Here is a 22,002-nt window from a genome sequence, read left to right as displayed (position 1 = left end):
AGAACAAAAACTACAAATCCCAGGAGGCTCCGCGGCGCTGGGCCAATGACGGTCCAGAACAGGGTCGTTTCCTGCGGCGCGCTGGTGGGGCGGGACTTCCGGTGTCTGTGGGAAATCGTCATCTACCTGTGCCTGGTCGCTCTCTCCCGCAGTGGAAGCAACGCCGGGGGGCCTCGCGTGCATCTTACACGCGGAGGCTGAGCTCGGAGTGCGCCCCTCAGCCGAGGTCACCCCGCTCTTGCCCGGGAAGGGGTGGCAGTCGCCTGAGGCGGTGAGACCTACCTCGGCCTCCGCCCGTCCGGACCGCGCTTGGCCCACGGGGTCCCGCGATGGCGGCGGCGCAGGTGAGCGGACGGTGGTTCGGGCTTCGCAGCTTCGCCCCCGGTTCGGAGAGGGCTCCCTGGCCCGGCGGAGGCCGCGTCGGCCGCGGGGTCCGGCGTTGTCCCGGTCGTTTATGTGGAGCAGTGTCGCGTCCGGGACGCGCCCTCAGCCGCTGCGTGAGGGACGAAGGAATGTTGCTTCCGCCCAGGGCTCCCATCGCGCTGGTAAATCTCGCCGCCACCGCCATCGGCTGGTCCAGACCCCCCGCACCCCAGCCGACCTCTGACCTCCACCCCCCCCCCCCGCACCCCAGCCGACCTCTGACCTCCGTTCTCCGCTGGGCCATTGAGGTGCAGGCGCACCAGCCTGACCGTGCCTCGTTCTTCTCCATTCCCCGACCTTTGTCCTTGCACCGGCTTTTTCCTGGAGACTGTGTCTTTTTTTAATTTATTTTAAATTGATTTCAGAGACGGGGAGGGAGAGAGAGAGAAGAGAGATCAACGGTGAGAGAGAGTCGTTGATTGGCTGCCTCCTGCACGCCCCACATGGGGGATGGCAACCCCACCCCACCTCCCCGCATGTGCCCCGACCTGGAATCGAACCCTGGGGTCCTGGTTCATAGGGCGATGCTCACCCACTGAGCCACAGGCTGGATGAGACTGTGTCTTTTATTTTATTTTATTTTTAATATTTTTATTGATTTCAGAGAGGAAGGGAGAGGGAGAGATAGAAACATCAATGATGAGAGAGAATCATCAATTGGCCCCACACTGGGGACCGAGCCCACAACCCAGACATATGCCCTTGAACGGAATCGAACCTGGGACCCTTCAGTCCACAGGCCAAGGCTCTATCCACTGAGCCAAACCAGCTCGGGCACGAGACTGGGTTTTGTGTGTGTGTGTGTGTTTATATTTTTATTGATTTCTGAGAGGAAGGTAGAGGGAGAGATAGAAACATCAATGATGAGAGAAAAATTATTGATCGGCTGCCTCCTGCATGCCCTATACTGGAGATCGAGCTCACAACCTGGGCATGTGCCCTTGATCGGAATCAAAGGGACCCATCAGTCCGCAGGCCGAGGCTCTATGCACTGAGCCAAGCTGGCTAGGGCTGAACTACTTGCGGTTTATTTATGCGCTCATTGGTTGATTCTTTTTTTTTTTTTTTTTTTTTTATGGCCAACGTAAGTTATTTATTTAAGCCATCTCCTGCCATAAGCAGAGCTGGGAGATCAGTATACTCTGCAGCCGTGGGCAAACTACGGCCCGTGGGCCGGATCCGGCCCGTTCGGCTGTTCTATCCGGCCCGCGGAGCCGAAAGAGCGGCGGGTTCTCTTGCTCTCCCCTCCGCTCCTTTACTTTGAATTTATATTAGTTCACACAAACACTCCATCCATGCTTTTGTTCCGGCCCTCTGGTCCAGTTTAAGAACCCATGGTGGCCCTCAAGTCAAAAAGTTTGCCCACCCCTGCGTCTATAATCATCATTTTACATTAGGAAAGAAGTCAGCTTAAGGTCCCCTACACCTCTCTGGTCCGTGTGCAGAGTACGGTCCAGACCAGTGCTGTGGTCCCCACTGGGTAGTGGTCCAGGTTCTCTTTATTCGTCTTCAGAGCCAGTTGGCAGCGGATTCAGATGAGGATTATAGAATAGAGTGTGGTTACCATCTCCCCGGGGAACGGGCTTGGTCCTGATGGGCAGATGGGGGTAGGCGATGAGCTCGGGTCTCTCGTGCTCTCCTTGGTGCGACTTCACAAAGACGTTCAGCACGCTCACCCCCACCCCGGGGAGCGCCACGAAGCAGGTGAGGGCCTTCCACAAGCGAGCTGAGTGGGTGCCACTCGACGTAGGCCGCGCCAGCTGTGGCCGCAACCGACCCAGCAGCCCAGAAACCTGAGACACAGCCGCCGTTGCCATTTTCTTACCAAGACCTCCATTGGTTGACTCTTGTCTGTGCGCTGACCAGGGATCGAACCTGCAACCTTGGTGTGTCCGGGGGATGCTCTGGCCAGCTGAGTGGCCCGGCCAGGGCCTGTCACATTCTTTGGCCGGTGCTCACATATCACCTAGGTGGAGAAGGCCTTTCCCAGCAGTTCCGGCTACAACGGCCCCTTCCTTGCTTGCCCAATTTCTGGCATTTTTTTTGTGTGTGTGTGTGTCAGAAATCGGGCCACATTAGCTAAGCGGGTCTGTTTGACGTTGTCCGAGATGTTGGGGGAACAAAGAGAAAACAAGCAGAAAGCATCGAGTCCTTGCCGTGGGCTGGCAGGCAGGCAGGCATCATGCCAGGGGTGGGCAAACTTCTTGACTCGAGGGCCACCATGGGTTCTTAAACTGGACCGGAGGGCCGGAACAAAAGCATGTATGGAGTGTTTGTGTGAACGAATATAAATTCAAAGTAAAGGAGCGGAGGGGAGAGCAAGAGAACCGGATAGAACAGCCGGATCCGGCCCGCGGGCCGTAGTTTGCCCACGGCTGATGTAGCCTCTCATTTAAACTTGGTCTTCCGAGCCGCGTTCTGGTATGATCCCTGCTTTGGACAAGAACTCCTGGAGGGTTAGTTACCTGCCCCAGTTCACCACGGTCCTTAAGTCGCAGAAACGTAACAACCCGTCCCAGCCCAGCCGTTCGGTTGGTTAGAGCCATGGTCAGCAAACGGCGTCTCGCGAGCCACATGCGGCTCTTTGGCCCCTTGAGTGCGGCTCTTCCACAAAATACCACGGCCTGGGCGAGTCTATTTTGAAGAAGTGGCGTTAGAAGAAGCTTAAGTTTAAAAAATGTGGCTCTCCAAAGAAATTTCCATCGTTGTCCTGTGGATATTTGGCTCTGTGGACGAATGAGTTTGCCGACCCCTGAGAGCATCATCTAGACACGCCAAGGTTGCGGTTCTAAGCCTGGTCAGGGCACGTACAAGAAGCAGCCGCCTTCACACCGCAGGCAAGTGCTGGTCTTAGGACGTTAGGTTTCCATCTCAGCGTGACTTCAGGGCTGGGGCTTCCCGTCGCTGTCACACACCAGCGAGAGCCCTCAGCACGAGGCGGCACGCCGTGAGGACCCGTGCGTCTTCGGTGCGGGCGCTGTGCTTACGCTTGGCACTGTTTCCGCTGTCATCGGTATTCGTTCCCCTCCCCCTGACATCGTACAGCCCTTACCGTTCCCTGCCTCACAGCCCACGCGGATGGCCCTCCTCCAGTGGCACGCTGTCTCCTGCCCTGCTGTCAGCGCAAAGCAGCGTCTCCTCCTTGAGCCAGCACAGAGCTCGGCCCTCAGGAGGCGTTTGGTCTCTCTGCACGTTTTTGTTTTTGGTTTTTTTTTTAAGTTGAAGTCCTAAGACCTTTGCTTCTATATATATATATATATTTTTTTTTAATTTTCTAAATATATTTTATTGATTTTTTACAGAGAGGAAGGGAGAGGGATAGAGAGTAAGAAACATCGACGACAGAGAAGCATCGATCAGCTGCCTCCTGCACACTCCCCACCTGGGATGTGCCCGAAACCAAGGTACATGCCCTTGACCGGAATCGAACCTGGGACCCTTCAGTCCGCAGGCCGACGCTCTACCCACTGAGCAAAACCGGCTAGGGCTATATATGTATTTTAAATATAAATATATATATGTGTGTGTGTGTGTGTGTGTATGTATTTGTGTATATATATATATATATTTTTTTTTTTTAAATATATTTTATTGATATTTTACTGAGAGGAAGGGAGAGGGATAGAGAGCTAGAAACATCGATGAGAGAGAAACATCGATCAGCTGCCTCCTGCACACCACCCACTGGGGATGTGCCCGCAACCAAGGTACACGCCCTTGACCGGAATCGAACCGGGGACCCTTCAGTCCGCAGGCCAACGCTCTATCCACTGAGCCAAACCGGCTTTGGCTATTTTTTTTTTTTTTTAATGATTTCAGAGAGGAAGGGAGAGATGAAACATCAACGATGAGAGAGAATCATTGATTGGCTGCCTCCTGCACGCCCCACACTGGGGATCGAGCAGGAAACCCAGGCATGTGCCCTGACCGGGAATCGATCCAGGACCTCCTGGTTCGTAGGTCGATTCTCAACCACTGAGCCACGCCGGCCGGGCCCTCTGCACCTTTTCCATCCAGAGAGACAGCGCCGATCCCGTCAGCAGCCCCAAGGCCAACGCTGCTGCCTCTGTCTTACTTTCCAGGCGTCTGTGACCTTCGAGGACGTGGCCGTGACCTTCACCCAGGAGGAGTGGGGGCAGCTGGACCCGGCCCAGCGGACCCTGTACCAGGAAGTGATGCTGGAGACCTGCAGGCTCCTGGCGTCTCTGGGTGAGTGCTCCCCAACTCTGCCACGTCGGGGACGCCTGTCCCTGCCTTCCCTCTGTCCTCTGGCTCCAGGCCTGGCTGTGGTCTGCTGTTCCTTCTCCCACAGCTTGTCATTGTCTGGACTCACCTCTTCCTGCCTCGTCTCCTTGTAGCTCAGAGAGGGGTGGGCAAAATGCATCGCTTGCCTTTGGTCCCAGCCGAACGCTGAGGGTGTGTTGGGAGGAGGTGGGGTGTCTCACAGAACCCGAAGGCAGGCATTCCAGCTGGAATGACCTCCTGGTTCATAGGTCAACGCTCAACCACTGAGCCGCGCCAGGCTGGGCTAGGTTAACACTTACAATTGAGAGGAAGGTTGCAGGCGTCCTCAAACTACGGCCCGCGGGCCACAGGCGGCCCGCCGAGGACATGGATCCGGCCCGCCGGGTGCCGCTGCCTGTCCTGCTTAGCAGCCGACGCGTCCCGGGCCCGCAGTGCGCATAGGAATTTGTTCAGAGTTTTTTTTTTTTTTTTTAAATATATTTTATTGATATTTTTACAGAGAGGAAGGGAGAGGGACAGAGAGCCAGAAACATCGATGAGAGAGAAACATCAATCAGCTGCCTCCTGCACACCCCCCACTGGGGACATGCCCGCAGCCGGGGCACATGCCCTTGACCGGAATCGAACCCGGGACCCTTCAGTCCGCAGACCGAAGCTCTATCCACTGAGCCAAACCGGTTTCGGCATAGTTTTTTTTTTTTAAACTATCGTCCGGCCCTCCCACGGTCTGAGGGACAGGGAACTGGCCCCCTGTTTAAAAAGTCTGAGGACCCCTGGTTAGAGTTGCTCATAAACTCTCTGTGCCCACACCTGCCGCACTGCTTCCCCCACTATCTACATTCCCCCTGGAGTGGCACATGTGTTACAGCTGATGAACCCACACTGACACGTGATAATCACCCAGAGCCCGTAGTTGACACAGGGTTCACTCTTGCCGTTGTACATCCTTTCGGTTTGGACAAATGTACGATGAAAGTCCCGAGCCCATCCTTATAGTATCGTAGAGTATTCTCGCTGCCCTAAAAATCCTGTTTGCGTCCTGGCTGGTGTGGCTCAATGGGTAGAGCGTCGGCTTGCGGACTGAAGGGTCCCGGGTTCAATTCCCGTCGGGGACACATGCCCGGGTTGCGGGCTCGATCCCCAGTGGGGGGTGTGCAGCAGGCAGCCGATCCATGATTCTGATCATTGATGTTTCTCTCTCTCTCCTTTCCTCTCTGAAATCAATAAAAATGTTAAAAGAAAAAAAAAAAATCCTGCCGAAACCAGTTTGGCTCAGTGGATAGAGCGTCGGCCTGCGGACTGAAGGGTCCCAGGTTCGATTCTGGTCAGGGGCACGTACCTTGGTTGCGGGCACATCCCCAGTAGGAGGTGTGCAGGAGGCAGCTGATCGATGTTTCTCTCTCATCGATGTTTCTAACTCTCTATCCCTCTCCCTTCCTCTCTGTAAAAATATCAATAAAATATATTTAAAAAAAAAAAATCCTGTTTGCCCCATCTATTCATCCCTGCCCCCCACGCACCCCTGGCAACTAGTGATCTATGTTACTGACCCCCTTGGGCTTTTTAGAATTTCACACAGTTTCAGATTGGCTGCCTTCGCTGAGAAATAGATATATTTGAGGTTCCTGCGTGTGTTTCGAGACTTGACGGCTCATTTCTTTCTAGCTTTGAATACTAATCCGTTGTGTGGAGGTACTATAGTTTTATCCATTTACCTCCTGAAGAGCATCTCTATTGCTTTCAAGTTTTGGCCGTTATGAATAAAGCTGCTCTAAATATCCATAGGCAGCTTTTTATGTGCCATGTTTTTCATTCTCAATTCCATTTGTTCATTTCCGGTATACAGGAAAGCAGTTGACTTCTGTACATTAATCTTATATCCTGCAGCCTTGCTGTAATTGCTTATTAATTCCAGACGTCTTTTGTTGATTATTTTGAATTTTCTAAATAGGTGATCTTGTCATCTGCCAATAAAGACAGTCTTATTTCTTCCTCTTCAACTTGTATGCCTTTGATTTAATTTTCTTGTCTAGTTGCATTAGCTAGTACTTTCAGTATGATGTTGAAAAACAGGAGTGAGGCCCTAGCTGGTTTGGCTCAGTGGAAAAACAGAGGTGAGAGAGGACATCTTTACCTTGTTCTTGATCTTAGTGGGAAAGCGTCAGGTTTCTCACCTTTAATTTAGGATATTAGCTAGTGTTTTGTTTTTGTTTTTAAAATATATTTTATTGATATTTTAGAGAGAGAAAGGGAGAGGGATAGAGAGCTAGAAACATCAATGAGAAACATCGATCAGCTGCCTCCTGCACACCGACTACTGGGGATGTGCCCGCATCCAAGGTACATGCCCTCGACCGGAATCGAACCCGGGACCCTTCAGTCCGCAGGCCGACGCTCTATCCACTGAGCCAAACCGGTTTCGGCATTAGCTAGTGTTTTTTATAGATGTTCTTTATCAGTTTGAGAAAGTTCCCCTCTATGTCCTAGTTTGCTGAGAGTCTCCTCTGTGTGTGAGTTTTTTTATTGAATGAATGTTGGATTTTATCAAATGCCTTTCTGCATCTAATGATATGGTTATATGATTTTCTTCTTTAGCCGGTTAATGTGATGGATTACATTGATTTTCAAATGTCCAACCAGGTTTGTATACCCGGGATAAATCCCACTTGGTTGCGGTATATGTTCTATACAGTGTTGGGTTTGATTTGCTACTATCTTGTGGAGGATTTTTTGCATTTCTGTGCACGAGAGAGACTGTAGTTTTCTTCACCGTCTTTGTCTGGTTTTGGTGTTAGGGTAACGCTGGCCTCCCGGGTTGAGTTAGGAAATAGCTCCTCTGCTTCTACCTCTGAAGGAGATTGTAGGGAACTGTTATCATCTCTTCCTCCAGTGTTGGGTAGAATTCACCCACGGGCCCTGCTTTTCCCTTTGGAGGGTGATTAATTACGGATTCAGTTTCCTCAGTAGATGCTGGCCTGTGTCTTCCTGCGCGGTGACTCTGCAGTGGGTTTCTGGGGCCCAGCGTTCGGTTTGCGGGGACGGGAGCAGCTCCGTGCCCAGTCTCCGCCGCGTCCGGAAGTCCCGCCTGGTCGGAGAGGTTTTCTTTTTTCTCACCCAGATCCAGTTTTCTCCTTCTCTCCCACGAACAGGTTGTCCTTTGTCCAAACCAGAGCTGATCTCCCCGTGGGAGCACAGCCCCGAGTTACAGACGTGGAGGGAAGGACTCTCCCCCAGCTCCTGCCCAGGTGGGTGCCAACAGCCGGCCAGGTGGGTCACGGCCGCTTGCAGACAGAGGCGAGGTAGCGGCGAGGTGACGGCCGCCCCGGGTGTTGGCGGGAATCTCCTTGTTTGGCCTCTGGTGGGTCGATAGCAGGGAGCCTTTTAACTGGGGCTCCTTCTGTCCCTCCTCTCCAGCCCTGTCACACTCTTCACCACTCCCGGCTGGGTCCACAAGTACATTATGTGACGAGCCCATAATAAAAGCTAACAGCCAGCCCTGGCCAGGTGGCTCAATTGATTGGACATTGTCCTGTGCACCAAAAGGTTGTGGGTTTGATTCCCAGTCAGGGCACTTGCCTAGGTTTTGGGTTCGATCCCTGGTTGGGGCACATATGGGAGGCAACCAGTCGCTGTCTCCCCCTCCCCTCTCTCTCCTTTCCTCTCTCTCTAAAATCAGTGAACATATCCTCGGGTTAGGATAAGAAATACAATAAGATAAAATAAAAGCTAACGTACACTGGTATTTTCATGCGCGGCGTCTGGCGCCACACCGAACGTGGTAAGAGGAGGTGTTCCTCTCATCCTCCCAGTCCTCCCCGGCAGGCTGCGCCGGGCCTCCCGCTTCCTCGGGGTGGCCACTTCTGCCACACACGGCCCGGAGGACTCGGCTCAGAGGCGGCCCGTGCAGGAAGCCTCCCGTCCTTCTGACTCCGTCCCGGCTGCGGGTGCCCCTCGCTGGCCCCGGGAGCACCTTGAGATGCTCTTGCTTTGAGCAGAGTCACCACACACAGTGTCTTCGTTACTCGGCACCCGCCCCCGCTCTCTGACACCCTGTCCCCTGGCGGGCCTTACCCTCTGAGTCTCCCCTCCAAGGGTTTCACGAGTCCACGAACCATGACCCAGATGTGAAAACACAGCAGGTACAGACCGCTGTCTTCTTCCCTTTGCTCTCACTGAAATGGTGACTTCATTTCTTCTGTGTTCCCATCACCAATAAACCCTTTTGTTTATTGAATTCCGAATTCCCTTCAGGTGACGGCATAAAACCCAAGACCACAGAGCCTCCCCCTTCCCACCAGGCCTTGTCTGAGGGCATCTCACTCCAGGAGCTACTGACTCGGCGACTCTTAGGGGACACCCAGGTGAGGCAAGGCAAGGACCAGGATGGGCACCCGAGAGACAAGCTCCCCGGGAAACTGAGTCCTGAACGTGACAGTTTCGGGCGAGACGATGGTCTGCACGCCAGGACTGTCCAGGAGCCAGTCGGTGCAGACGCTCCCCCCACACGAGCCCCCCGGGGACCAGTGAACGGGCCCTCTATTCACGAAGGGAAACAGCCCTACAGGTGTGAGGAGTGCGGGAAACGCTTCAACAGGAAATGCTTCCTGGTTCGACATAAGCACATCCACGCTGGGGTGAAGCCCTACGAATGCACCGAGTGTGGGAAGACCTTTAGCAAGAGCACCCACCTCCTGCAGCACCAGGTGATCCACACCGGGGAGAGGCCCTACGAGTGCCTGCAGTGCGGGAAGGCCTTCGGCCGCCAGGAACACCTCACCAGGCACCGGCGGGTCCACACCGGGGAGAAGCCCTACGTGTGCAGCGAGTGCGGGAAGGCCTTCACCCACCGCTCCAATTTGGTCCTGCATAACAGGAGCCACACCGGAGAGAAACCCTTTGTGTGCCAAGAGTGTGGGAAAGCCTTCCGGGATAAGACTGGCTTTCTCCGACACTGCATCATCCACACGGAGGAAAAGCCCTTTGCGTGCGTGGAGTGTGGGAAGGCCTTCAACCGCAGATCCCACCTCACGTGGCACCAGCAGATTCACAGCGGACTGAGGCCCTTCCAGTGCAAGGAGTGTGGCAAGACCTTCTGCGACAGCACAGACCTCATTCAGCACTACGTCGTCCACACCGGAGAGAGGCCGTACGGGTGCCTCGAGTGTGGGAAGGCCTTTTACCACAGGTCTCACCTCAAGCAGCACCAGCGGAGTCACACCGGGGAGAAGCCGTACGTGTGCGGTGAGTGCGGCAAGGCCTTCACCCACTGCTCCACGTTCATCGTGCACAAGAGGGCCCACACTGGAGAAAAACCCTATGAGTGCAAAGAATGCGGCAAAGCCTTCAGCAGTCGGTCAGACCTCCTTCGGCACTTCAGCATCCACACCGGAGAGAAGCCCTACGAGTGCGGTGAGTGTGGGAAGGCCTTCAACCGCAGGTCGTACCTTACAAGACACCAGCAGATTCACAGGGGAGAGAAGCCCTATGAGTGCATGGAGTGTGGCAAAGCCTTTTTCCAGAAGGCAAACCTCATGCGACACGCCATCATCCACACGGGGGAAAAGCCCTTTGAGTGCCTCGAGTGTGGGAAGACCTTCAACCACAGGTCGTACCTCAAGAGGCACCAGCGGATCCACACCGGGGAGAAGCCGTACGTGTGCGCTGAGTGTGGCAAGGCCTTCACCCACTGCTCCACTTTCATCGTGCATAAGAGGGCCCACACTGGAGCAAAACCTTTCGAGTGTAAGGAATGTGAGAAAGCCTTCAGCGCTAGGAAAGACCTCATCAAACACATCAGCATCCACGCCGGAGAGAAGCCCTATGAGTGCGGTGAGTGTGGGAAGGCCTTCAACCGCAGGTCAGGCCTCTCGAGGCACCAGCGGGTTCACAGTGGAGAGAAGCCCTATGAGTGCATGGAATGTGGGAAAACCTTCTGCTGGAGCACTAACCTCATCCGACACGCCATCATCCACACTGGGGAGAAGCCCTGTGAGTGAATGGAGTGTGGAAAGGCCTTTGGTCACAGCTCATCCCTCAGTCAGCATCAAAGGGTTCACTCTGGGAGAAACCCTGTCAATAGAACAGAAGTGGGAAAACCCTTCCCAAGTGGACAATCGTCAGTCAACCTTGAAAAACTCCTGTTGTGGGAAAACTTTGAATGTAAACACTGTGGAGAATATTTTACCAGAATCTGGTCGTTTATACCAAAGAATCCCCCAGGTTTCCCTGGGAGAAAGCCTGCTGCAGGCTATTGGTTGTCCTCTAACGAGTCACGTTGGGAATGACGCGGCCTAGAATCTTATTCTGCATCTGAGAATTCCTCCAAGAGAGTGATCCGATCTCTGCTGTGCACTTAGCAAAACCTTCAGCCACATCTTTTGCAGTTTAACACTGCGAAATCTGATTCTCAGGGATATTTAAACGAAGCAGGAGGAGAAGCCTATGGCAATCTGTCATCCCTTACGTCACATGGGGAACAGGCAGGATTGTTTCAGACATCAGAAGGCCTTATTCTGCTATTTGTCTTGTGTATACATTCACTGCTGTCCAGTATCAGGAGAGTTAAACAGTTGAGGGTATGTCTGAAAACACCGATGGAAAGCTTTTTGTTCTACAACATTGTTTCTACCTGTGAGCAGCACGAGTCTATGAGAAATAGGAAGGCTTAAGAGAGGAAATGCTGTTATATTGAGATGTACGTATCGTACAGGAGAAGCCTATGAGGCTTAAATTTCCTGTTGAAAATGACAAAACATGGAAAAAAGGTGTATGAATGAATTGGAAATTTTAAAAAATGTCATGGCTTTTGTTTGTTCATATGGCTTTAACCACCCCAAAGGCATTCTTCATCTTGATTTACTTGGTTTGTTTTTTTCCCCTCTTTTTTTTTTTTTTTTTTTTTTATATTTTATTGATATTTCACAGAGAGGAAGGGAGAGGGATAGAGAGCCAGAAACCTCGATGAGAGAGAAACATCAATCAGCTGCCTCCTGCACACCCCCCACTGGGGATGTACCCGCAACCAAGGTACACGCCCTTGACCGGAATCAAACCCGGGACCCTTCAGTCCTCAGGCCGACGCTCTATCCACTGAGCCACACCGGTTTCGGCCCCTCTGTTTTTCTGTGGGGTGAGGATGCCAGTGTCGCTCTGTAAACCTTCCCAGAGGGATCCCAATTATACCCTCTGATTGTGATTTCTCAGCTCCTTCCATCCTTCTTCGAGAGGCTTCCATCTCAGCAATTTTCTCGGGGTTGCATTTGAGCCGAAAGAAAACACTCGGCTGAACTAAGTTAAAGAATAATGTTAAAGTCAGAGAAACACACAATGCCCCATTGGATGCCTGAAATCAAGCATGGTCCTGAACCCCCCTTTATATGTTTTATTTCCTGTACATATTTCCTATAGGTAGTGTTGATATGCTGAAAAGATGATTCATGTCCTGGGTGAGCTGGAACAGGTACCGTGTGAGATTTCATCCTGCAGTCTAATTTATGAATTAATTCTGGACTTTTCCATTTAATATTTTCAGATGGTGGATGACTGTGGGTAAAAAAATAAAAAAAAAAAACTTAGGGAAGCGAAACCACCCATAAGGAGGCACTAATGTTCTTATTTATTGAGCAATACGTGACAATTTTTACGAGCGTTTCCGCCCCCCCAGGGCCTAAGTATTTGCCGCTGTAGTATTCCCGGTGGTTGTCTGGGTGGCCCCCTAGGTTCTCAGACTTGTGAGCATCACAGGATTGGATTTCCTTGAAGCAAAGTGCCCCAATGTCCCCCAGCGTTTCTGATTCACAAGGTCCGGATGGGACCACAGAGCCCGCTTTTCCAACAGCTACCAAGGTCCTGCGGACAGCTTGATGTGAGGGCAGGCATGGCCTCCAGGCTCACGGAAATTTGGGTGTTTCTTTAAAATAAGAGTTTTTCATTGATTTCAGAGGGGGAGGGAGAGAGAGAAACATCACTGATGAGAGAGAATCACTAATGGGCTGCCTCCTGCACACCCCGCACTGCGGACCTAGCCTGTGCCCTGACCGGGAATCCAGCCTCTAACCGTGACCTCCTGGCTCAACCACTGAGCCCCGCCAGCCCCGGCGCAGAAATGGGGGTGTTTCCTATAGAAAGCGAAACCCCGTCCCTATGTTTGGAAACCTGGCTCTGTACTTCCGGTCTGTTTCAGCCGCACCGCGGTGGGTTGCCATGGAGAAGAAGCGGCGCATGCGCTCGGAGGCGCAATAGACTGCCTTGCCTAGCGCTGGGCCAATGGAGGCACAGGAGAGGGGCGTTTCCTGCGGCGGGGGGCGGGACTTCCTGTGCATTTCCGGAGTCCCGCTGGCTGTTGCTGGTTGGCTCATGACCACGTGGCCGCAGGCGCCTCGCGTGGGCGCGACCGTGGGGTTGAGCCGGGGGAGACGGTGACGTGGCCGCAGCCCCCGCGCCTGTGCGACGGCGACACCCGCTCCGGCTCCGTGGCCGGCGCCCCAACCGCCACAGGCTGCGCCCTGACGCCGGGAGGGAGACACGCACCAGGGGTCACCTGCCTCCCAGGGCCCCTCGCCGCCCACTCGGCCCCGCGGTTGGGGCGGCAGCGCTGATGAATTCCGCGCAGGTGAGTGTGGGGTCCCTCGGGGCCTCACCCTGTCACCCCTTCGTGGTCCCCGCTCCTGCTCCCGCGGATGACGGCGGCCTGGGGTTGTGGCGTCCCTGGAAGGGGTCGCCTCTGGGCCAGGGGCCAGCGTCCGGGCCTCGGGTTGTGCGCAGGGAATGAGGTCGGGCAGGGCGGCCCGGTCCCGGGCACAGGCGTGTGCGAAGGCCTGGAGGTGGGACCGGGTGGGGCGTGACCAGGGCCTCCCTTGCGACTTACGGGGACGTGCAGCCGCGGGCGGGAGTCGGGGCTGGCGGGGCAGCTTGGGGAGCGAGCGGCGCTTCCCGCGTGAAAGTTTGGGGAGCCGAGGACGGGGCTGATGTAACGCACATCTCATTCCTCGGGGTCCCCCTGGCGGCGGAACGGAGACTGGCAGTGAGGCGGGCGGGCGGGAGGGAGGGAGGGAGGGAGAGCGGGGAGCGTGGGAACCGACGGCCTCGGAGCCCCCCAGTTGCCCGAAGGGTCTGGGAGGCCCGGGCCTGGGCGACCGGGGACCCCAGGAGAACCGGCCGGCGGGGGAGTGTGGGGGCCCTTCCTGCCAGACCCGCAGGCTACACGGTACCGCACCCGGACAGTCCGAGGGCCCGGGCTGCTGTCGCTGCCTGAGCCGGTGCAGCAGACACGGGGCTGAATGCTACCTGAGCGCCGCCTATTCCAGTCCTGCGCGCGGCGGGTCACCCGTGAATATCTGCTCGGCCCCCACCACTAGCCAGCTGCCTGCACTGGGTGGGAGGACGCAGGTCACGTGGGGAAGGAGGCCAAAGGGTGTGCCGCGTGGGCAGCTCACAGGCAGTGTGGGCCGGCGGTCTTCACAGGGCTGGGGGCTCGGGTTCCTGCAACTGGATTATTCATCTTCTCATGACGGTGGGGAGGACGGGCTGCATTTCTAGGGGCGCTCTCAGGTCCCCCGGGCAGCTCCCAGCCCAGTCAGGATGTGTTTTCTTTTTTTTTATATATATATATTTTATTGATATTTCACAGAGAGGAAGGGAGAGGGATAGAGAGCTAGAAACATCGATGAGAGAGAAACATCGATCAGCTGCCTCCTGCACACCTCCCACTGGGGATGTGCCCGCAACCAAGGTACATGCCCTTGACCAGAATCGAACCCGGGACCCTTCAGTCCGCAGGCCGACGCTCCATCCACTGAGCCAAACCGGTTTCGGCAGGATGTGTTTTCTTGAATCAGAGCAGAACGGTCGCGGTGAACAGAGCATGATTCCTATTTCCTACAATGATAGCTGCTCCCCAATAGTCTATTTCTGCCCCCCGTTCTGCGCTGGGCTCGGTGATCAGAGGGTGTGAGGGGACAGCGGGCGCTAGCCGGCCACGGCCTGGGGTCTTCTCTGAGTTGGGGGCCGGGGAGGACGGGGACCCGGGGTGCCGGTGTGAGCAGTGAGGTCTCGGAGGGAGGCCCGGTGAGCAGGGAGGTCTGGAGGGAGGTCCATGTGAGCAGTGAGGTCTAGGAGGGAGGCCCGGTGAGCAGGGAGGTCTGGGAGGGAGGCCCGGCGAGCAGGGAGGTCTGGGAGGGAGGCCCGGCGAGCAGGGAGGTCCGGGAGGGAGGCCCGGCGAGCAGGGAGGTCCGGGAGGGAGGCCCGGCGAGCAGGGAGGTCCGGGAGGGAGGCCCGGCGAGCAGGGAGGTCCGGGAGGGAGGCCCGGCGAGCAGGGAGGTCCGGGAGGGAGGTCCATGTGAGCAGGGAGGTCCGGGAGGGAGGCCGGGTGAGCAGGGAGGTCTGGGAGGGAGGCCCGGTGAGCAGGGAGGTCTGGGAGGGAGGCCCGGTGAGCAGGGAGAGCTGGGAGGAGGCCTTGCTGCCTGTGGGCTGAACTGTCCCCGTCCCTCAGGCCCGTGTGACCTTCGAGGACGTGTTCGTGTACTTCTCCCGGGAGGAGTGGGGGCTCCTGGATGAGGCTCAGCGGCGCCTGTACCGCGACGTGATGCTGGAGAACTTCGCCCTCGTGTCCTCCCTGGGTGAGTCCCGGTTCCTCCTCTGTTGCTACGCGGGAAAGCCCCCCAGCTTCTGGGTTGAAAACACCTGGATTATCTCACAGGTTCTGTGGGCCAAGCATCGGGCACATCCCAGTGGGCACCTGCAGCGCAAGGTCTCTGTGACCTTGGGGTCATGCTGTCCAGGGGTGGCGTCTCACCTCAGGGCTCAGACTGGGGGCGAAGCTCCTTTCAAGGTCACACACCCAGTCGGGGGCTGGTCAGAGCCCATCCTCGGTTTCTTTCTTTTTTTTTTTAATATGTTTTTCTTGGTTTCATAGAGAGAGGGAGAGAGCTAGAAACATCAGTGATGAGAGGGAATCATTGACTGACTCCCTCTTGCAGGCCCCCCACTAGGGATCGAGCCCGAAACCCGGGCATGTGCCTTCGACGGGAATCGAACCCGGGACCCTTTAGTCCGCGGGCCGACGCTCTTATCCACGGAGCCACACCGGCCGGGGCCCTTCCCGTTTCTTGCCATGTTGTCTTCGTAAGCAGGCAACAAGGCAGTTGTGTAAGGGCGGGAGACACGGACCCGTTTCCAGAAGTGCTGTCCCACCGTTTTTGGCCATCTTCTGTCGGTTAGGAAAGTGTTTAGGCTCAGCCCCACTCCGTGGGCGCGGATGCCAGCGGGTGGTGTGAACCCCAGTCCCCGGGGCTGGGTTTCGTTCTCCCCATCCCCCCAAGGGGCGGCTTTCCGTCTCGGGGGGGTCTGTCGAGGCACCGTTCCCACTCCCTGGAGGAGGGGATGTGAGTCCTGAGCTGGCCACGGGGCGCTGCCTCTCCTCTCCGAGCAGCCCCACGTCTGTCTCCTGCCCGAAGCGGGGAGACGAAGGATCGGGGGGCCCGAGTCTCGCAGTCGGCCCAGCAGGTCCCAGGTGGCCGGGCGACCCCTTGGGGGTGTGACTGTCTGAATCCCCAGCCTCTCTGTTCCTGGGTTCGGCCCCCAGGCCCCCGACTGCCCCGGGGGTTGTAGGCCCTGACGGGATCAGTTCCTGCAGAACCTTCTTACGAGATCTTCTCTGACACTCGCTTTTCTCTCTGTGGGGAGGGTCGCCCTGGGCCACCGCCGGCCACTCACCGGCCCTCCTTCCCCCTCAGGACTCGCCGTCTCCAGGTCCCCCGTGGTCAGCCACGCGGAGTAGGCGCAGAGCCCGGGTTCCTGAGAAGGTGGGCGCAGCTCCAGGCCCCGCGGAGGAGACCGGGGAGGCCTGTCCCTGTGGGGAGCATGGCTCAGGGCGCGTCAGGGCTGGCTCACGTGGCGCCAGCTGCCTGCTGTGGCGTGTCCCCGCGTGTCCTGTCAGCACCGGTGGCTAACCCAGCCGTGGGCAAACTACGGCCCGCGGGCCGGATCCGGTGGTTCTATCCGGTTCTCTTGCTCTCCCCTCCGCTCCTTTACTTTGACTTTATATGAGTTCACACAAACACTCCATCCATGCTTTTGTTCCGGCCCTCCGGTCCAGTTTAAGAACCCATGGTGGCCCTCGAGTCAAGAAGTTTGCCCATCCCTGAACCGCATCCTGCTCCTCGGCCCCGCTGGCTTTGGTTTGATTTGGTCGGTCTCGTTCTCACCCTCACCCGAGGGTGTGTTTCTACAGAGAGAAACGGATGTGACAGCGATACGTGGACCAGGCGCCTCGTACGTGCCCCGACTGAGGATTGAGCCTGCAGCCCAGGTGCGTGCCCTGGCTCGGACTCAGCCCGTGGCCTTCGGGCGTGCGGGACGATGCTCCTGGCCCGTGTCCGGCTTTGCTCAGTCCGGCCCTGACCTGGGGTTCCTTGTCCCCACCCCCCACCCCTCCAGCCCTGGGTCTCGTCTGCTCTCGGCTTGGTGCTCGGGGCGCTGCTCCGCACACCGGCTGCCCTTGAACGGGCGGCTGGCCCCGTGCCTCCCTCCCCTGGAGACTAGCGTCCAGCTGCAGCCAGACGTCTGTGGCCTTTTCACGGCACTCGGCCGTCACGGGGCTGTGGCCTTGGCCTTGTTTGCAGACCGAGCCTCCCCTCCTCGCACTGTTCCATCCATGTGTGTGTATATATAGATACAGTTTTTTCATTGTCTTCAGAGGGAGAGAGAGAAACATCAATGAGAGAGAATCGCCGAAACCGGTTTGGCTCAGTGGATAGAGCGTCGGCCTGCGGACTGAAGGGTCCCGGGTTCGATTCCGGTCAAGGGCATGTACCTGGGTTGTGGGCACATCCCCAGTAGGAGGTGTGCAGGAGGCAGCTGATCGGTGTTTCTCTCTCATCGATGTTTCTGTCTATCCCTCTCCCTTCCTCTCTGTAAAACATCAATAAAATATATTTTTTAAAAAAATGAGAATCATCGGCTGCCTCCTGCACGCCCCACACTGGGGATGGAGCCCACAACCCGGGCCTGTGCCCTGACGGGGAATCGAACCCTGACCTCCTGGTTCACAGGTCGGTGCTCACCCCCTGAGCCACGCCGGCCGGGCTGTTTCCATCCTCACACCCTCTCCCCTGTGGCGTGTCCTTCGTTCTGTGACCCCTGAGGCCCCCGGCCCGGCCTCATCCTGATCCCGCTCCCGTGTTCTGCCCGCGGCCCCGAGGTCGGTCCCCGGCTGTCTCAGGGCATGTTGGTTGTGGAGGCCCCGTCAGCCACGCACGTCACCAGCTCTCTCCTCCCCAGGTCGCTGGCACTGGCGGGGGTGGAGGGTGCGGCTGCTGGTACCCAGCCGGTGCAGCTGAGCGCCAGGGCAGGGCCCTGCCGGAGGCTGGCTCCTGTGACGTGCAGGGTCCAGTGCTGAAGGACATCCCCGCACCCGGCGGAGCCACGGGGACGCCACCTGGGCAGCGGCCACACAGCGACAGGCGGGTCACGCGGAGAGGCTGGTGCGGTGAACGCTGTCACTGCTTTAGACGGGAAGGGGCGTGAGGCCTGTGCCTGCAGGCGGGTGGGCAGGCGGGTGGGCGGGCTCCTGGGCAGCCCCGGGCCCTCCCGGGAGAGCCAGCAGCAGCCGGGTGTGGGGGGCCTGTCTGCGGGCGCTGCCAGGGGGCCAGGGGGTGGGAGTCCCGCTGGGTGGGCTGGCACTACCTGCCCTAGAGCCTGCCTTTCTCAGCAGCCCACAGGAGGCAGCCTCGCCCCAGGGCCGGGTCCCTCGGGGAGTGTCCCGGGCTCCGGGGGGCGGCCAGGGAGCAGTGAGGGCCGTCCCAGGGCGGGAAGCCCAGTGACGGTTCCCACGGGGAGATGGGGAGATGAGCGCTGGGCACGGTGGGGGGCAGGCGGTCTGCGTCTGCGCTGGAGACTTTCACAGCAGCAGGTCCCAGGGTCTCCGCAGGGAAGGAGCAGGGAAAGGGCTTAAGGAACAGGGTGTTGCCCGTCAGCAGGTCAGACTCCAGACTCGGCACTGCCCTGCGCTGCAGTGACCTCTCCCGGGAGGGGCGGCCGGTGCCCAGGCAGCACTGAGGCCTGCGAGGGCGCTCAGAGAGAGGGGGTGATCAGAGAGAGGGGGTGATCAGGGAGGGGGGGCGCTCAGGGAGGGGGGGTGATCAGGGAGGGGGGACGCTCAGGGAGAGGGGGTGATCAGGGAGGGGGGACGCTCAGGGAGAGGGGGTGATCAGGGAGGGGGGCGCTCAGAGAGGGGGTGATCAGGGAGGGGGGACGCTCAGGGAGAGGGGGTGATCAGGGAGGGGGGACGCTCAGAGAGAGGGGGTGATCAGGGAGGGGGGCACTCAGGGAGAGGGGGTGATCAGGGAGGGGGGACGCTCAGAGAGAGGGGGTGATCAGGGAGGGGGGCACTCAGGGAGAGGGGGTGATCAGGGAGGGGGGACGCTCAGAGAGAGGGGGTGATCAGGGAGGGGGGGACGCTCAGGGAGAGGGGGTGATCAGGGAGGGGGGGACGCTCAGGGAGAGGGGGTGATCAGGGAGGGGGGACGCTCAGAGAGAGGGGGTGATCAGGGAGGGGGGGCACTCAGGGAGAGGGGGTGATCAGGGAGGGGGGCGCTCAGAGAGAGGGGGTGATCAGGGAGGGGGGCACTCAGGGAGAGGGGGTGATCAGGGAGGGGGGCGCTCAGAGAGAGGGGGTGATCAGGGAGGGGGGCACTCAGGGAGAGGGGGTGATCAGGGAGGGGGGACGCTCAGAGAGAGGGGGTGATCAGGGAGGGGGGGACGCTCAGGGAGAGGGGGTGATCAGGGAGGGGGGGACGCTCAGGGAGAGGGGGTGATCAGGGAGGGGGGCACTCAGGGAGAGGGGGTGATCAGGGAGGGGGGCACTCAGGGAGAGGGGGTGATCAGGGAGGGGGACGCTCAGAGAGAGGGGGTGATAAGGGAGGGGGGCGCTCAGAGAGAGGGGGTGATCAGGGAGGGGGGACGCTCAGGGAGAGGGGGTGATCAGGGAGGAGGGGGACGCTCAGGGAGAGGGGGTGATCAGGGAGGGGGGCACTCAGGGAGAGGGGGTGATCAGGGAGGGGGACGCTCAGAGAGAGGGGGTGATCAGGGAGGAGGGGGACGCTCAGAGAGAGGGGGTGATCAGGGAGGGGGGCGCTCAGAGAGAGGGGGTGATCAGGGAGGGGGGGACGCTCAGGGAGGGCGTCGCTCAGGGAGGGGGGACGCTCAGAGAGAGGGGGTGATCAGGGAGGGGGGCGCTCAGAGAGAGGGGGTGATCAGGGAGGGACCCGCAGCCACAGCCGGGCCTCGGGTGGCGGCAGCAGGCTCGCCTGGGGAGAGTGCGCAGTGGGTGAGCCCCTGGAGCCGCTCTGCTTTCGTCCAAAATCCAGGTCCCACGCGGGGCAGGTTCCATGTGGGTGCAGGGAGGCGGGTGAGCTTCCGTGCCAGCTGGTCTCACTCGTCAGGAGGCTGCACCCCGAGAGGCCTGCGGGCAGTGGGTCTGGGGGGGCCGCGGCGCCTCCTTGTGCATGTTGGGGGCTGTTTGTTCTCCCGAGATAACAGAGCCCGCCCTGGGGAGCCCTTTGGTGTACAGATTACCCGAGGGAGAGCCTTTCGTGGCCGCTCCGAGGGACTCAGCACACGAGGCGTCCCACGGGGAGACGCCCGCCAACGTGGTGCCTGTGGCCCCGCCGCCCTCGCCCTCGCCCTCGCCCTCACCCAGCCCGGAAGTGTGCGCGGGGTGGAGAGGCCCTGCGAGTGGGAGACGTGGACAGGCCTTTTGCAAGGGGACGCCTCCGTCACGTGCGAGGACTCCTACTGGGGGAGACCCTGCGGTGGAACTGCCAGGAAGAACCCTTGGCCCGCAGGAACTCTTACTCACATCTGAGAGGGGTTACCACAGGAACTCCGCAGGGGTCGTCGCTGGGAGGACACCGGAGGCCACCCGTCACCATTGTCCCCTGAAGAGTCACTGGAAGTGGGAGAGTCAGTGGGGACCTCGTTCTGCATCTGAAAATTGATGGAGAGGGAGGGCCAGGGCCCCTGACAAAACCCTTCAGCTGCAGCGCTGCCCTCAGCGAGCACGGAAAAGCAATCACAAGAGTGTTTAAGAACAAAAACCCGACGTAAAGGCGGGGGAAAAGTAGGTGTGACACAGAGGAGAGCACTGTGGCTTCTCTCCGGTTCCCTGCGAGCCCAGGGCACTTCCTCATGATGCTGTTGGGGGCGGGGACAGCAGGGCTTGGGGTGACATGGCCTCGTCCCTTCGCCTGACTCAGTGCACACGCTCTGCCCTCCGCCCTCCCCCCCCGAGAGCACAGCGGGTGTTCCCTGAAATCTTTCTTTGTTGCAAACACTGTCTCGGCCCGTGAGGAGCGTAAGTCTGATAAATGTGGAGACTTCATTTATGAAGCCCTAGGGCCTAAAGGAGGTCATTTATGAAGCCTTAGGGTCTAAAGGAGGTCATTTATGAAGCCTTAGGGCCTAAAGGAGGTCATTTATGAAGCCTTAGGGTCTAAAGGAGGTCATTTATGAAGCCTTAGGGCCTAAAGGAGGTCATTTATGAAGCCTTAGGGTCTAAAGGAGGTCATTTATGAAGCCTTAGGGCCTAAAGGAGGTCATTTATGAAGCCTTAGGGTCTAAAGGAGGTCACTTATGAAGCCTTAGGGTCTAAAGGAGGTCATTTATGAAGCCCTAGGGCCTAAAGGAGGTCATTTATGAAGCCTTAGGGTCTAAAGGAGGTCATTTATGAAGCCTTAGGGCCTAAAGGAGGTCATTTATGAAGCCTTAGGGTCTAAAGGAGGTCATTTATGAAGCCTTAGGGCCTAAAGGAGGTCATTTATGAAGCCTTAGGGTCTAAAGGAGGTCATTTATGAAGCCTTAGGGCCTAAAGGAGGTCACTTATGAAGCCTTAGGGTCTAAAGGAGGTCACTTATGAAGCCTTAGGGTCTAAGGGAGGTCATTTATGAAGCCTTAGGGCCTAAAGGAGGTCATTTATGAAGCCTTAGGGCCTAAAGGAGGTCATTTATGAAACCCTTAGGGTCTAAAGGAGGTCATTTATGAAGGCTTAGGGCCTAAAGGAGGTCATTTATGAAGCCTTAGGGCAGCCGTGGGCAAACTACGGCCCGCGGGCCGGATCCGGCCCGTTCGGCTGTTCTATCCGGCCCGTGGAGCCGAAAGAGCGGAGGGTTCTCTTGCTCTCCCCTCCGCTCCTTTACTTTGAATTTATATTAGTTCACACAAACACTCCATCCATGCTTTTGTTCCGGCCCTCCGGTCCAGTTTAAGAACCCATTGAGGCCCTCGAGTCAAAAAGTTTGCCCACCCCTGCCTTAGGGCCTAAAGGAGGTCATTTATGAA

General features: G+C 57.6%; 3 protein-coding genes across 4 annotated transcripts in view; 2 read left to right on the top strand and 1 right to left on the bottom strand.

Moving 5' to 3' along the window:
• Nucleotides 1-107: 107 nt before the first annotated feature.
• On the top strand, nt 108-11,451 carry LOC308234857 (uncharacterized protein). Of its 2 annotated transcripts, none has more exons than XM_080643268.1 (4): nt 108-344; nt 4,506-4,632; nt 7,818-7,913; nt 8,920-11,451. In XM_080643268.1, exons 1-4 carry the CDS (start codon nt 330-332, stop codon nt 10,662-10,664), a joined length of 1,983 nt encoding a protein of 660 aa, XP_080499394.1. In that variant the 5' UTR covers nt 108-329; the 3' UTR covers nt 10,665-11,451. The 2 variants fall into 2 exon arrangements, with proteins under 2 accessions (XP_080499394.1, XP_080499393.1); XM_080643267.1 differs by having other exon boundaries at nt 343-545.
• Nucleotides 1,923-2,535, bottom strand: LOC308235704 (cytochrome c oxidase subunit 6A1, mitochondrial-like; the record flags this gene model as incomplete). Its single annotated transcript, XM_080644741.1, has 1 exon — nt 1,923-2,535. The coding sequence occupies exon 1, from the start codon at nt 2,238-2,240 to the stop codon at nt 1,923-1,925; it is 318 nt and encodes a 105-aa protein (XP_080500867.1). The 5' UTR covers nt 2,241-2,535.
• Nucleotides 11,452-13,264: 1,813 nt separating the features above from the next.
• LOC308235274 (uncharacterized protein) overlaps nt 13,265-22,002 on the top strand; it is a gene marked incomplete at its 5' end in the record, with an annotated part of 59,761 nt that continues 51,023 nt past the window's right edge. The window contains 4 exons of the mRNA XM_080644035.1: nt 13,265-13,279; nt 13,547-13,873; nt 15,158-15,284; nt 16,401-17,415. Coding sequence (XP_080500161.1) covers nt 13,265-13,279; nt 13,547-13,873; nt 15,158-15,284; nt 16,401-16,444 — 513 coding nt within the window. The 3' untranslated portion in view covers nt 16,445-17,415. The remainder of the gene's footprint in view (nt 13,280-13,546; nt 13,874-15,157; nt 15,285-16,400; nt 17,416-22,002) is intronic.

The sequence above is a fragment of the Plecotus auritus genome (genome assembly GCF_963455305.1).
Source record: "Plecotus auritus genome assembly, chromosome: 10".
Taxonomy (NCBI): Eukaryota; Metazoa; Chordata; class Mammalia; order Chiroptera; family Vespertilionidae; genus Plecotus; species Plecotus auritus.
This window is presented reverse-complemented; position numbering and strand designations above follow the sequence as displayed.